Source organism: Zootoca vivipara, chromosome 1, assembly GCF_963506605.1.
Source record: "Zootoca vivipara chromosome 1, rZooViv1.1, whole genome shotgun sequence".
In the NCBI taxonomy this organism is placed as follows: domain Eukaryota; kingdom Metazoa; phylum Chordata; class Lepidosauria; order Squamata; family Lacertidae; genus Zootoca; species Zootoca vivipara.
This window is the reverse complement of record NC_083276.1, coordinates 8249748-8265361: the sequence shown is the minus strand read 5'-3', so window position 1 is coordinate 8265361 and position 15614 is coordinate 8249748. Positions and strand designations below refer to the sequence as shown.

Here is a 15614-nt window from a genome sequence, read left to right as displayed (position 1 = left end):
AACTGCTCACAGCAGGAGTTTTTTTTAATGTTTGATAAGTTTTTAATGTCTGGTTTTAGTTTTGTTTTTATATGTGTTCGCCCCAGCCAGATGGGTGGGGTACAAATAATAAAATTATTGTTGTTGTCCCACCACCAATCCCTTGGGCTCTGAGCCTTCTTCCCTTGGGGGTTCCCCAACTGGTGCCTCCCCCACATCCCTCTGCATCCAGCCAAGCATTATTAGATTTCAAGGACACTTGCCAGGCAGGCAAACAGGAAGGAGGACCAGTGACGGATGTGTTCTTCTTCTTCTTCTTCTTCTTCTTCTTCTTCTTCTTCTTCTTCTTCTTCTTCTTCTTCTTCTTCTTCTTCTTGTTATTATTAATACCCAGTCCATCTAGCTGGGTTTCCCCAGCCACTCTGGGCGGCTTACAGCATATCTAAAAACATGATTTGGCCTGGGGAGAGTTCCAAGAAAGGCTTTGAGGGCAATATCTGGCCCCCGGTCTTGAGTTTCCCTATTCCTGCTGCAGAGAATTCTCTCTATGCCAGATATGTATCTGTATAGAGTAGTAGGCAGGGGAAGCAAAGTGCTATGCAGAAGCTAGATCCCCATGAAAAATCAAGAATCCCAGGTTAAGATCCCTTTTGCCAAAATATGGGCTGGACACACGGACCCCAGAAGTCCAGAGCATCCAAACAAGAGTTTGGCCAACATGTCTGTAAGAGTAAAAAAAGTTTGCAGCTTGCTTTAGCTGCCAATTATCTGAAGTGTTCTTACAGAAATCATGCTGAACCTCTTCACCGTTTACAAGATTGACGTTCCAGATAAAACTGCTCCAAATGGCATTGGGATATTTGAGGAATTAAGTAATTATCTCCATACAATGAATTTTGCTACAGGGGACCAACAAAAATGTGTTAAAACAAGCAAGGAAAGCTTTGGAGGGCTAACATCGAGGGAGGAAAGAAAAAGAAAAGCATTTCAACATAGCATGCAATCAGCCCTATTTTTTTTAGTTTGAATTAAGGGAGCAAGGAGTGTTTAAACAGCACAGAAGATTAAGTCATTACCCAAATGAAAGCTACTTGTGGCTTTGTTAACTACTGAGCAACCGGAAAATATGGCAGAGTCACTTGCGCAATCATGGAGTTCTTGTGTACCTACGGATTGTGCAAACACCACTTAAGACTCATCAGTTTGCGTCCAATGAAGTTGTTTGGCCAACACAAGGATATCTGCTTGCACAAGGCAACTTCCCGTCCTCTCCCTGCATGCCACCCTCCAAATCTACTCCAGGGGGTTGGGTGGAACCTCCAAAACAGTTTGCAGGGGGCATGGAGAGCACACACTGGGAGGAGAGGGAGGGAAAGTTCTATTATGTCAGTGGAGTCCCTTATGCCAGGCATGTCCAACAGGTAGATCGTGATCTATTGGTAGATCACTGGACGCCTGTGGTAGATCACTGGCTCCCCCCCCCTAGAAGCTCAAGAACTTTGGCTCCCCTAAAAAATGCTCAACATTTTAGCCCTTCACCTCCCAAAAAGAGGGCTTTCCTCCCACCTCAGAAAAGCTCAACAACTCTGACCTGAAGCCCTAAAAATGGGCCTTCCTCCTTCCTAAAAAATCTCAACAACTTTGACCTGAACCCCTAAAAGGGGGTAGATCACTGCCAGTTTTTAACTCTGTGAGTAGATCGCAGTCTCTTCGGAGTTGGCAACCCCTGCCTTATGCCAATTGAACCATTTTGTTGGGTAGAACCCAAAGAATGTTGGAAGGGATTCTAGTCCAAACCCGCCCCCATTGGTTCCGCTGCCTACTTCCACCATCACAAGCCCACTCAGAATAGGCGACACTCATGTTTACAATAACCACGTGGAAACCTGGTTCACACCAGATTGCACGCACCAGTGAAGCACATAATGTATTTTGGGGTTTTTTCATATTGTAAACCGGCCTGTGATCTTCGGATGAAGAGTGCTATAGAAATTTAATAAATAATAATGACCCCCCTCCTTTATTCTTTTAACCACCGCCTTCAAATTTACATTATACCAACACTACTTAAGTGCTACCACAAAGTTTGATGCTGGCATGGTGTTAAAGGCAAGTCAAATGTAGATCTCAAAGACCAAGACTGAAAGAGCTAAAGACTGCGATGCAGAATGTAGAAAACTCATCCCTCTCCCCCCCCCCCGCCACGCACACACACACACACACACATGCACAAAGATGTCTGGCCTTACCATTTTGATGCCAGTTGAAAATGCAACTGGCTTGACTGGTTTGGGAATCTCCAGTTGCATTTCGAGTTGGGTAGACCTGTCCTTGTGCTGGGCCAACAGCAAAGAAGCAGGCAGATGAGAACTTTCCTGTAAATGGAATTAAGGAGAGAGAGAAAAATAAGACAGAGTAAAATATTTAAAAGGCATAAACAATTCACCATTAGTGCCGTATATTCCTAGAATGACAAATTGCATCTCAAAAGGCTGTTTTCAGGAGAACAGGACACGGCTCGATACTCCTGGTTTACCAGAAAACGATCACTTTCAGTAATAAGAAAAAGCTGCATTAGCCTCATAAATCAGAGGGACTTGCAAACAGCCATTTTTATAGATTCCACATTAAATGACAATATAACAAGCTCCTTATTTCAGAAGGCCAAATGCAGCCATTATGTATTAAAAATGTTTTTTTAAGTAATAATAATTAGAACTTAATCACAAAAACAAGCAGCACAGAAAGTCATCTAACTTGGATCAGATGTTTATCTAAGACGCATTCTTTCAACCAATGAACTCCATCCAGTTTCAAATTGGTTCTCCATTAGATTTCACCTGAGGCCGTTTGGAGGTGATCCTCGCTCCCCTTTTGCACAATGGCGCTATTGTACACGCAACCAACAGCATATTTATTTTCTCCTTTAGTGATTTCTTTTTAGGGAGGCCAGTCAAAACCTTTCCCATTTTAAAGGAAAATGGGCGTGCGTGCACATACAAAGCAATGAAAGTTGCTCAAAAACAAGTTAAAATTACTTAAATTTTTATGAGCAAGAGCAACAACAGAAGGATTGTTAATGCGGGCAAGCACTCTGCATACCAAGGAACAAGAAATCAAATTATTGGCTGAACTGACTCCTGAGCTTTGACGGGAACTACAGGTAGATGCAATGCCTGCCGTGGGCTTGAGGCCAAAAATGGCAGATTCCTCCCCTCCTCCTAATACAGTCATACCTCAGGATATGTCCACTTCATGTTGCATCTTTTCAGGTTATGGACACGCCGAACCCAGAAGTCCCGGAATGGGTTACTTCTGGGTTCGGTGTGTCCATGACCTGCGCGCATGCACAGAAGCGCTAAATCACGCTTTGCACATACACAAAGCGCCACATTGCGTCACGCTTGTGCGCAGATGCGGCGCTTCATGTTGCAGCCTTTTCATAGGATCATAGAGTTGGAAGAGACCACAAGGGCCATCCAGTCCAACCCACTGCCGAGCAGGAAACACCATCAAAGCATTCTTGACATATGCTTGTCAAGCCTCTGCTTAAAGACCTCCAAAGAAGGAGACTCCACCACACTCCTTGGTAGCAAATTCCACTGCCGAACAGCTCTTACTGTCAGGAAGTTCTTCCTAATGTTTAGGTGGAATCTTCTTTCTTGTAGTTTGAATCCATTGCTCCGTGTCCGCTTCTCTGGAGCAGCAGAAAACAACCTTTTGCAGAGGCCGCCCTGCAAAACGGGCCGCCGGAACGGATCCCGTTCGCAACATGAGGTACCACTGTATGCAGTTAGGAAAATGGATTATGTAGTACCACAGTGCACATTTTCCTGCTCCATTTCTGTGGGGCAGGACAGGGCATGTGATGATATGGCTTGAGAAAAACTCCTGGAGGATAAGGTTAGGAATGGCTGCTAGTCATGATGGTATAAATAATAAAATTATCATTATCATTATCATTATCATCATCACCAATACCATTATCAGAGGCAGACTGCTGGTGAACACCAGTTGCAGGAAAACACAAGTGGGCAGGAGGGCTGGGCAATATCTGGTTTTCAACATCATGATATAGCACCAGCGAAATATCGCAATATACCAATGTATCACAAAGTGTGAAATAAGGATGGAGCTATGTAGAGGCAATGGCTGGCTTCCCAGTTTTTCCCGCATCGTGATTTTGGCCGACACCTGCTGTTGTGATTCGCTGCCCCAACAGAGTTAACAGGGGCTGCAGGAATCAAGAGAAGCATTGGTTGGCTTCACGCTTTTCCCTACATTGATCCAGCTGCAAAGCTCTTATTTTCCTACTGCTCATACAGAGCAGATTGTGCCAGTTTTGGAACAGCACCACTGGAAACTGGTGCATTTCTGAGCACAATTCAAAGCGTTGGTTGTACCCTACAAAGCCCTCAATTGCAAGGGGTCAGGGTACAAAATTTTAAAGGACCACATTCTCCTGGATGAATCTGCCTGGCTTCAGATGAGCTTCGGAAACCCTGCTTTGGGTGCCCATCAGCATCAACATTGAAGTCAGGAATGGGGTGAAAGTAGAGAGGGGCTTTTCAGTGGTGGCCCCACAGATTGTAGAACTCCATTCTCAGGGAGATTCTCCTGGCATTGTTTTTATTTTCAGCACCAGGCGAAAATTTGGTTTCCAAAGCTCTTTAGTTCTGCCTATATTTTTTGCTGGATATCCTAAACTGCCGCTCAATTCTCTCTTTGTTTTATTTTAATGTCACTTTGTAAACCCCTCTGAAAGCCACGACTGAGTAAATATGTTAAAGAAATAAACAGTGCACTGCGTGAAGCAGCAGTATTTTTTTCCCCCCCAGTCCGGAGCTTACCTGCCAATCAAGCCTTGTTCCAAACCTCTCGTTTGACATGTGAGTAAATGTGTATATATAAACACCATCTACTCTTCAAGCTCTCAGCTGCCATCTCCCAATATTATTTCACAGAACAATTGAATCATCAAACTTAAAATGACCCTGGAGATCCTTCCGCTTCTGTTCTCTACAGCGTACAGAGGCAGAAATAGCCAGGCAAGGAGGCATGGGAGAGGAGACAGGACTGGCCATCGCCAAGGCTAGAGTGCTGTTAAGCAGGAGTAGCAAGCAGACCACTCTCCAGATGCGGCAAGGCTCCCATCAACCCCCAGCAGCATGGCCATTGGCCGGTGATTATGGGGGTTATAGTCCAGCGACATCTAGGGGCTGGATTGGCCCAGTTTTGGCACAGAAACTGCTTTGGTCACCCGGTATGATGACCTCTGTCAAGAGAGAGAGACATGGGAAACATGTCCCTGTTAATTCTTCTCGACCTCTCAACGGCTTTCGATACCATCAACCATGGTATTCTTCTAGAGCGACTGTCCAAACTAGGGGTTAGGTGGTGCCGCTTTACGTGGTTCCAGTCCTACTTGGATGGTCGTTCCCAGATGGTGTTGCTTGGGGAAAGCTTTCCAGCCCCATGGAACCTTCGATGTGGGGTTCCGCAGGGCTCAATCCTATCCCCTATGTTGTTTAACATCTACATGAAACCGCTGGGTGGGTTTATCCAGAGGTTTGGAGTACGCTGTCAGCCGTATGCTGATGACACTCAGCTCTATTTCTCCTTTACATCTGCAGGTGAGGCAGTGGAAGTGCTGGACCAGTGTCTTGCCTTGGTAATGGACTGGATGAGAGCCAACAAACGGAAGCTCAATCCAGATAAGACTGAGGCACTGTTAGTGGGCGGTTCCCTAGACCAGATAGGTGAGAGATTGCCTGCTCTTGATGGGGTTATACTTCCTTTGAAGGAGCAGGTCGCAGCTTGGGGGTACACCAGGATCCGTTGCTGTCACTCAAGGCTCAGGTGGCCTCAGTGGCCCAGAGTGCCTTCCATCACCTTCAGCTGGTAGCCCAGCTATGCCCCTATCTGGACAGGGATAGCCTAACTCCTGTTGTCTGTGCTCTGGTAACCTCAGGGTTAGATTACTGCAATGCATTATGCGTAGGGTTGCCTCTGAAGACAGTTCGGAAATTTCAGCTGGTGCAGAATTCAGTGGCCCGGTTGCTCACCGGAAAAAGACGGTTTGAGCATATTACACCGATCCTGGTCCAACTCCACTGGTTACCAATTAGGCCCAATTCACAGTGCTGGTTTTGACCTATAAAGCCTTAAACGGCTCAGGGCCGCAATACCTCAAGGACCGCCTCTTCCCATATGAACCTACCCGGACCCCGAGATCATCTTCTGAGGCCCTCAGAGTGGTCCATCCTCGAGAGGTCCAGGGGGTGGCAGCACAAGAACGGGCCTTCTCTGCATTGGCTCCCTATCTGTGGAATACTCTCCCCAGGGAAGTTCGCCTGGCTCCTTCATTATACACCTTTGGGCGCCAGACAAAAACATTATTTTTTTAACCAGGCCTTTTGTTTTTTTGGTTGACATCCTATGCCCTTTTAAAATGTAGGGGGGGTGGGGTTGGGGGGGTCTATTGGGTTGTTTTTATTTTGGTCATGTATTTTCTGGTTTAATATTTTGATGATGATGATGATGATGATAATAATAATAATAATAATAATAATAATAATAATAATAAGGCACCACGTTGTCTACCTCTGCAATGAAAAGGGACCCAAACCCACTAGGGCGATCCTGGGAATTTAAAAACACAGTTTATGAACTGAAAGGGGAAATTTCCAGATCATACAGTCACAAAGAGAGACCCAAAAAGCACGTGGGCAATTTCTGTATAATGCAAGGAAGTCATACAGAGACGGACGCTAATAATAACCAACAATAACTTTATTATTTATATAACAAAATAAAAAAATTCCTTCAGTAGCACCTTAAAGACCAACTAAGTTCTTATTTTGGTATGTTCTTATTTGGTTCGTGCATGCACACGAAAGCTCATACCAAAATAAAAACTTAGTTGGTCTTTAAGGTGCTACTGAAGGAATTTTTTTATTTTGCTTTGACTCAGACCAACACGGCTACCTACCTGTAACTTTATTATTTATATGCCGCTCATCAAACTGGGTTGCCCCAGCCTCTCTGTTCAGCTTCCAGCAAAATATTAAAGTACTATAATTCATCAAATATTAAAAGCTTCCCTAAACAGGGCTGCCTTCAGGTGTCTTCTAAAAGTCAGGTAGTTGTGTATCTGCTTGACATCTGATGGGAGGGCATTCCACAGGGAGGGCGCCACTACCGAGAAGGCCCTCTACCTGGTTCCCTGTAACTTCACTTCTTGCAGTGAGGGAATTTCACTACAAGACTGAACCTCCATGTCCGGGCTGAAATTGGGGGAGGAGACTATAAGAGGGTTGCTATCAGGAATGCAGAGGGCTTGTTTATAGATTCAGAACTACTTAAGCTCTATCCCATCAGAATGACAGCCTGCACTCCATAAGGCACAAGGTTCTCACCACCAATACAAACTGAGATATTTTTTTTCTTTTAAGGAAAAAAATTAATTGAGAATTCACAAAGGAGGTTGTGAATATTCCCTTTCGGGTGGAAAGAAACACAAACAAGAACCTTCTTTCCACCCTGCCCTTCGCGTTACCTTTCAGTCGTTAACAACATATTTAGATATGTTTAGTAGCAATGTGTGCACAAATGTCATTAAGTTACCTATTTTGGTCATGTTATAAAGATTATTTATAACTGCTCTCTTTTTTTGCAAGCCATCTGGCAAAATGGATTTCCAGTAAAACCAACTGCTGTGTAAGAAAACAATGTCCACCCCGTATAAATTAAAAGAGCATTTAAAGCTGAGTTGGAAACACTTTGGTGACTCAGTATAACCCTCCCCCCCCCCACTCCAGCCATTAAAAGAAATAAACTGTTAGTACTGGAGCTGTTAAGAACTTCAGACTATGTCTACCTTACAGCTTGCCTCCTCCATGTATTTCTCCCCTGCCACTTGAGATAAAGACATAGGGCTTTGCATCATGTTTCCCCATGTACAGGGGGAGACGTCTTGCCTACTGACCATGTGTAATGATTAGAGCAGGCATCCCCAAACTTCGGCCCTCCAGATGTTTTAGACTACAATCCCCATCATCCCTGACCACTGGTCCTGTTACCTAGGGATCATGGGAGTTGTAGGCCAAAACATCTGGAGGGCCGCAGTTTGGGGGTGCCTGGATTAGAGGGTCACACTGCAATTGGGGACAACTGAATTCAAATCCCCATTCAGCCATGAAGCTCAATGGGTGACTTTGGAACAATTGCTGCATCTCAACCTAAATTACGGAACTCCCAATCAAGTAAGGACCATATGGCCCCTTTTCTGCAAACCACTGGAATACCAGCAAAGACTGTGGTTGGTTGGTTAGTTAATTATTTTAATTTGTATGCCACCTTTATCTTCTGTGGATTTCAAGGTGGTGTAGATCAGAGCTTTCCAAACTGTGTGTCGCGACACAATCATGCGCTGGCTGCAGTGTGCACGTGTGTCATGCAAACGTTCCCCGCGCTTCCCGGGGCTGGAAAGGGGTTAGTTTAACCTCCAGTTTACTAGTAAAACCGATTTACTGTGTCGTGAAATGGTGCATGTCTAAAAAGTGTGTGAGCGACATGAAAAGTTTGGGAAGCTCTGGTGTAAGGTGGCTCTCATAGAATCATAGAGTTGGAAGAGACCACAAGGGCCATCCAGTCCAACCCCCTGCCAAGCAGGAAACACCATCAAAGCATTCTTGACATATGCCTGTCAAGCCTCTGTTTAAAGACCTCCAAAGAAGGGGACTCCACCACACTTCTTGGCAGCAAATTCCACTGTCGAACAGCTCTTACTGTCAGGAAGTTCTTCCTAATGGTTAGGTGGCATCTTCTTTCTTGTAGTTTGAATCCATTGCTCCGTGTCCGCTTCTCTGGAGCAGCAGAAAACAACCTATCTCCCTCCTCTATATGACATCCTTTTATTCCTCATAAGGCATCGTTTCCAGGCCTTTGACCATTTTGGTTGCCCTCCTCTGGACACGTTCCAGCTTGTCAGTATCCTTCTTGAACTGTGGTGCCCAGAACTGGACACAGTACTCCAGGTGAGGTCTGACCAGAGCAGAATACAGTGGTACTATTACTTCCCTTGATCTAGATGCTATACTCCTATTGATGCAGCCCAGAATTGCATTGGCTTTTTTAGCTACTGCATCACACTGTTGACTCATGTCAAGTTTGTGGTCTACCAAGACTCCTAGATCCTTTTCACATGTACTGCTCCCAAGCCATGTATCTCCCATCCTGTATTTGTGCCTTTCATATTTTTTTTGCCCAAGTGTAGTACAGTACTTTACATTTCTCCTTGTTAAAATTCATCCTGTTCTCCTCCTCCCCATTTCATCCTCACAACAACCCTATGAGGTAGGTTAGGCTAAGAGAGGGTGACCAGTCCAAGGTCATCCAGTGAACTTCATGGCTGAGTAGGGATTTGAACCCTGCTCTCCCAGGTCCTAGTCCGGTGATCTAACCATTACACCACACTGGCTCATTTGGTGTGGATTTTCTCTTCGCTGGATTTTTGTGCTGCTGAATTTTCATCTATTCCTCTTTTCTGCGTTAGGTAATATTGGTTGTTTACTTTCCATCATGTTGAATTTACTTGGGCTCTCATGTCCAGTCAATTGCAACCAATGATTATTGGGGGGGGGGGTTGCGGTGGAGGAGGGGAACTGCAGAAACTCCCGAAGTCAAGCTATGGGCAAATTATCTCAGACACTACAAAAGGGGGGAAGGTACTGAGCATCGCAGCTGCAGTTTTCTTCAATAGCTGCAGGTTTCGGCCAGCCCTGGAGTCCGGCTTGATTTTGCTTATTGCCACAACACACCATTCAAAAGTATTATTTCAGCAGCTTTGTTGTTAGGCTTTGGAATGTCCTGGTCCGCTGATGCTTGCTGCTTTGCGTTTTAACCAGAGGCTGCTTTGGAAATATTTTACACACAACGAAGTTTCATTGGTTTGGGGGGGGGGAGTCTGTCCTTCAAGACCCTCTCTTGGGACCTTTAAGGCTTTTTTTTTAAAAAAAAGGAGGAGAAGGAGAAGAAGGTGGAGGAGAACCCCAAAGAGAGAGAGACTAGGCTCAGAGGCAAATTCCCCCTTAGCCCACCCAGATTCTTTTAGCTGCAAAGGAAAATGGCCTGTCTCATAGCTTAAAACGGGGGCGGCAAATGTGATACCATTGAGATGCGGCTGTACTACAACCCCCATCAGCCAGCAAAGGTCAATGATGATGGCAGTTGTAGTCCAAAATGTCTGGAGGGCCCCACATTGGCTATTCCTAGCTTACAGGATGCTATTGCTCGAGATTTGGCTCTCAAAATGTATGTGATCGTGCCCTCTGAGTCCAATTCCTTCTACTCTTTTGGGGGTGGCTGTAAGGAAGAAAATGCCAGGCCAGCATTCCTAGGCCAAACAACTGTGGGCTTAAGAGTTCCAGGCTGCTCTCTGCTGCCAGAGGTACTTAGCACCGTGCATATACACTCTTTGAAACCTTGCAGTTTTGAGTAGAGAGAGAGAGGTTTGCTTAGACCTCCCCAATACTTTCCTGCAAGATGAGCAGAAAATGCAGCAGCTTAGTGGCAAGAGCATCTGCTTTGCATGCAGAAGGTCCCCAAGTTCAATCCCCGGCATCTCCAGGAAGGGCTGGGAATAATATCCCCTGCCTCAAACCCTGGAAAACTGCTGCCAGCCAGTGTTGGCAATGCTGAACTAGATGGACCAGTGGTAAGGCAATTTCCTAAGTCCCTGCCAAGTGAACAGGAACATAGTTCCATAGTAACCTCTGGCATCATCAAGCAGAGCTGGGGAAAGACTCCTGCCTGAAACTTGGAGAGTTATCTTTGTAAAGAAAAAAAAACCTGAAGCTTTCTTACTAGGAATTTTAGGTCCAGAAATACCTATGGATCAGAAGAGACTATTCACAACAGCTGCGCAGATGCTACTTGCCCAAAGAAGGAAGGAGGACAATCTACCTACAAAAGAAGAATGGCAGATAAAGATGATGGACTAAGCCGAGTTGGTGAAAATGACCGGGAAAACCAGAGAACAAGAGGACAATTTTAACAAAGAATGGGGAAATTTTCTAAGTTAATTGAAAGAGCACTGGAAACAATTGAAAACATTGGCAGGATTGTGAAAACACTTGCAATGAAGCGAGAACTATAATAAAAATTGAGTTTTTTATTATTATTAAAGGTTCTCTTGAGTTACAGAAATATATGCAATGTCTCTCATAACATGTTTACAAATCAGTTTCATTTGTTGCGACATTGGGAAGAAAGAGGGGGGGGGAATTGAGTTTTAAGAAAATATGGAGACTATGATATAACAGAGATTGAAAAAAGAGTATCTGGGGAAACCATGGAAGGGTGGAGGGAAGTTCCGGGATTCTGAGAATACTTTTTGTAAAATGATCATGATTTATGTATGATGATGATGATAAATGTTAAAAGTGAAAATGAATTTTTAAAATGTTTAAAAAGAATACCTGGAGAGCAGCTGCCAGTCAGTGTAGACACAACTAAGCCAAATGGACGAATGGTGTGACTCTGCATAAGGCATGTAGTGTGTTCCTGCCTTGTCCTCTAACCCACCTGTTTGGCTCTAAGTGCATCCATACGCTTAATACCCACTTGGATACTACAGGGGAAGTGACAGAGACTATAGACTTAAGAAAAGAAAAAGGGAAGGAGGGAAAGCAGCCAGACCCTGAGCAGGTTGCAAGGTCTTTAAAACATTATACTGTTCTGCTGCCTGCAAGGTCAAAGGCTACACAGGATTTCCTTTTTCTGTCAACATCCAAGAAGGGGAGCATGCCGAAACATCTAACATCTAAGAATAATTTAAAAATACAATACCTCCCCTTTAAAAAATAAAAAAAATATCCACATGCCCCCTTGCTCCCAAGTGAGGTTCTCCCTGGGTATATCCCCCCCGCTCAATAAAACCACCTCTTAAATCACCTGACACTAAATCCCCTTCTCGTTTCAGTGGCTATCCCTCAGGGTCAGATAAGGAGTTCAGGTGCTCAGCCCAAAGGAAGAACGGAAACAGAACAGAAATAAAAACACATCAACAATTGGATAGGACTATTAAAGCAAAACAATAAAAAGTGTTGTTGGGGGTTTTTTGGGGGGGGGTTGCAAGACAGGAAGAAAGTGAAATCCAGCTGGTGTGCTCGTAACAAGAGACCCAGAGGAGAGGAGAAGCGGGAAGTGAACATTATGGGGTGCAATGGAGGAACCATGTGACTAAAATGAAAATTCAGGTTGGGCCATGGTGCCAACAGAGTAGCCAAGGTGTATTTTTAAAGAGATCTGACATAGCCCGATGACCAGTCTTGTACTGACAGACTGATGGAAAATCTCTTCTGGAGGCAGGGGGTGAAAGACAGAAAAAGAGCCAGTCTCCAAAATAAATCGGTCATTCTCCTGCTCCAGCCCACTGAGCCAGTGTGGGATAATTGGTTACTGTATGGGACGTGGACCAGAAAGGCTGGGGTTCAAACCCCCATCAGTGGTGAGACTTGCTGAGCGACGTCTGTGCTCTGCCTAACCTACATCGCAGGATTGCTGCGAGGAATAAAACACAAGGAGACATGCGTCACTCTGAATTCCTTGGGAAGAAGGGTGGGATACAAAGCCTATGCACCGAGACAAACTGTGTGTACAAACTGAAAAAAAAGAGCCACTGCCAGGTGGGTAGCTCCTAATGCAATCTAATCGCCGCTCTTCCATTGCAAGCTGCAAAAGGAATTGCAATCAACTTCCCACAATATCTGGGGTGTTGCAGTTCTGCTGTGTGCTATGGTCTGTGCAACCCATTCTTCTGGGGAAGAAGAGAAAAAATCAAGAGTTGCTGCAGTCTGCGAAAAGGCAGATCCTCAGGGAAAATGCAGAATCATCATCACAGTTCAAGAAGGATCCTGACAAGCTGGAACCTGTCCAGAAGAGGGCAACCAAAATGGTCAAAGGCCTGGAAACGATGCCTTATGAGGAACGGCTTAGGGAGCTGGGTATGTTTAGCCTGGAGAAGAGAAGGTTAAGGGGTGATATGATAGCCATGTTCAAATATATGAAAGGATGTCATATGGAGGAGGGTGAAAGGTTGTTTTCTGCTGCTCCAGAGAAGCGGACACGGAACAATGGATTCAAACTTCAAGAAAGAAGATTCCACCTAAACATTAGGAAGAACTTCCTGACAGTAAGAGCTGTTCGACAGTGGAATTTGCTGCCAAGGAGTGTGGTGGAGTCTCCTTCTTTGGAGGTCTTTAAGCAGAGGCTTGACAGGCATATGTCAAGAATGCTTTGATGGTGTTTCCTGCTTGGCAGGGGGTTGGACTGGATGGCCCTTGTGGTCTCTTCCAACTCTAGGATTCTATGATCATTGGGCTTTGGTGGTTATGTGGATGTCCCATCAAAAAGTGACTGAACAAAGCATGGCGATGATGATGATGATGTAATTATTTATTCCCTGCCCATCTAGCCGAGTTTCCCCAGCAACTCTAAGTAGCCTAGTGTGGGAATATCACCTTTCTGGGAGTGGGTACTTAAGAGAAGGTCATTGGTCTTTGGTGGCATGATATGGGAATAAGCCAGACAAACAGAGAGAGAGAGAGAACCTGCCCATTTCCGTATTAAGTAATTGAGATGCCCTTCTGGGTGCTTCATCACCTACCAGCTTATCGAGAAGGTCCTGCTTGTTCTTCCTCTTCAGCATCTGTTGCATTTGCCCCTCCTTTTGTATAAGAAGCCGCCTGATCTCGCTTTCCTGCCGCTCAACCTCCAGAGCCTCTTCCAGCTCCTCTTGCTCTCGGGACTAAGAGAGAGAAAACAGTGAGCACTTGGGAGGTGAAGCCTAAGAGAAGGGTATCTCAACAAGGACCATCGCAGCAGAAAAACAAAGGGGAAGAGCAAGCCTCTGACTGAGCCATTGCGAGGTTTCAGAACATCACAAAGGCTCGTTCTCCAGAGGTGGCGAACTTGTGCCTAGGCTGTACCACTTCAGACCACCCTTGCAGGGCGGGCAACGTGATGGAATGCAACTCAACACAAACAAGCAAAAAGGTTTGCCTCCAGATAGGAAGCTAGCATATCCAGGGGGGAGAATCCAGCCTGAGATGCTAGTTTTCTATGTAAAGGGGTTTTAAAAATTATTTTTTGAGTAGAATTCGCTGGGTCCCCTCCATCACCCACTTGCAATTTGAAGTGACAGAGGTCGGTCACGCACGCACACAAAATAACTCAGAACTAAGCTGAGTCTCAAATACTCTAAAGCAGCCAAGGAATTGCTGTCTCCTTCCTCAGTATGTTTAGAATGATGTGTGGGCTAAGCTTCAGACTTGCAAAACAGCAACAGGTACTAAAGCACAACTCCCTCGCATGTCTCCTTACTCATTCTGAATATGGGTGCCAGCTCAGCTTCCCTGTGTGTTTGCTCTAATTACAAGACAGACTCAGAATGCTACATATAAAATTTAAAAAAAACCACTGCATATAGTTTTTGTTTTTGTTCTCCAGCCCAAAGAACATGCCTTAAATTTGTTCAAACTTAGCTTGCTTTCTTTAAGCCACTACTTTACCCATTCAGAAGACTGTCTATAGCAGACTAAGGCTTTCTCTACTATTTTAGATACTAGACAGAACTAGGGCTTTTTTTTATTTAAAAAATTCCATTGTTTCTTTTGGCAAATAATCCAAAGAAGAACTGTAAACAAAACAAAAAAAAGCCAACCCTAAGCAACTTACCAGTTTGATCTTATTTTTCTGAATGACTTCCTTGTTTTCTTTCTGATACATCTCCATCTTCTTTCTTGTGTTTTCTACATCAATGTTGTTGGTTAGGTTGAACACTAGATCAATGTTTTATAAATTAGCAGCGGGAAGAAAAGAAGCAAATCATTACTCTTACTCAAGGACAATGTTTTCTAAAAATATATTCCCACCTTAAAATTAAGACTCAGTTTCTATCATCAGAAATCTTAATTTCTGCAACTATTCCCCCGCACCTCATAAATTGTAAAGATTTAAGTAACAACATGCCTCATGCATAATTATACATAGTGCTTTTTTCTGGCGGGACGCAGGGGTACGCATACCCCTAAACATTTTGTGAATCTAAGTTTGGCCACATTGAGGAGCAGTATTTCAATGTGAGTAGGAAAATGAGAGTACCCCTAAACATTTTTTTAGAAAAAAGCACTGATTATACACCATAGATGTATTTAATTTTCTAGTTTATCCTGGTTGCGAGACAATTGTTCACAAAAAGGCAAGCACAAAGGGATTTGAGCGCGAGCGACACAAATTCAAATGCAACGTTTGATATCTGCATTAAGCAGAGCAGCAAACCTTTTGAACTGCACTGATTTTCTTTAGCAAATAGGAAGGCAACAGACAAGCTTTCATCTTCAGTTCCTAACTGGCATATTCAGGTTTTTAACAAGCTTGTCCACAGACCATAAGCCAGGTCATCAAACCTCCCACATTGACCCTATGTGCCTCGTGACCTGTGCATTCTTCTCTGCCCTAGCACCCTTGGCCTCATTGGCTTAGCTACTCTGATGTCAAAGAAGGACTGGGCAGCCAACAGCTCAGCAGCTTAGTACTAATGGAGGGGCGAGGGCGGGAGTGCTTGGGATTTT

The 15614-nt window shown here is 44.5% G+C and overlaps 1 protein-coding gene across 1 annotated transcript in view; it reads right to left on the bottom strand.

Moving 5' to 3' along the window:
• MNAT1 (MNAT1 component of CDK activating kinase) overlaps positions 1-15614 on the bottom strand; it is a 126203-nt gene that overhangs the window by 73298 nt on the left and 37291 nt on the right. Inside the window, exons 4-6 of the mRNA XM_035104252.2 lie at positions 14719-14822; positions 13649-13789; positions 2229-2354 (exon numbers count right to left, since the gene is read on the bottom strand). Coding sequence (XP_034960143.1) covers positions 2229-2354; positions 13649-13789; positions 14719-14822 — 371 coding nt within the window. The remainder of the gene's footprint in view (positions 1-2228; positions 2355-13648; positions 13790-14718; positions 14823-15614) is intronic.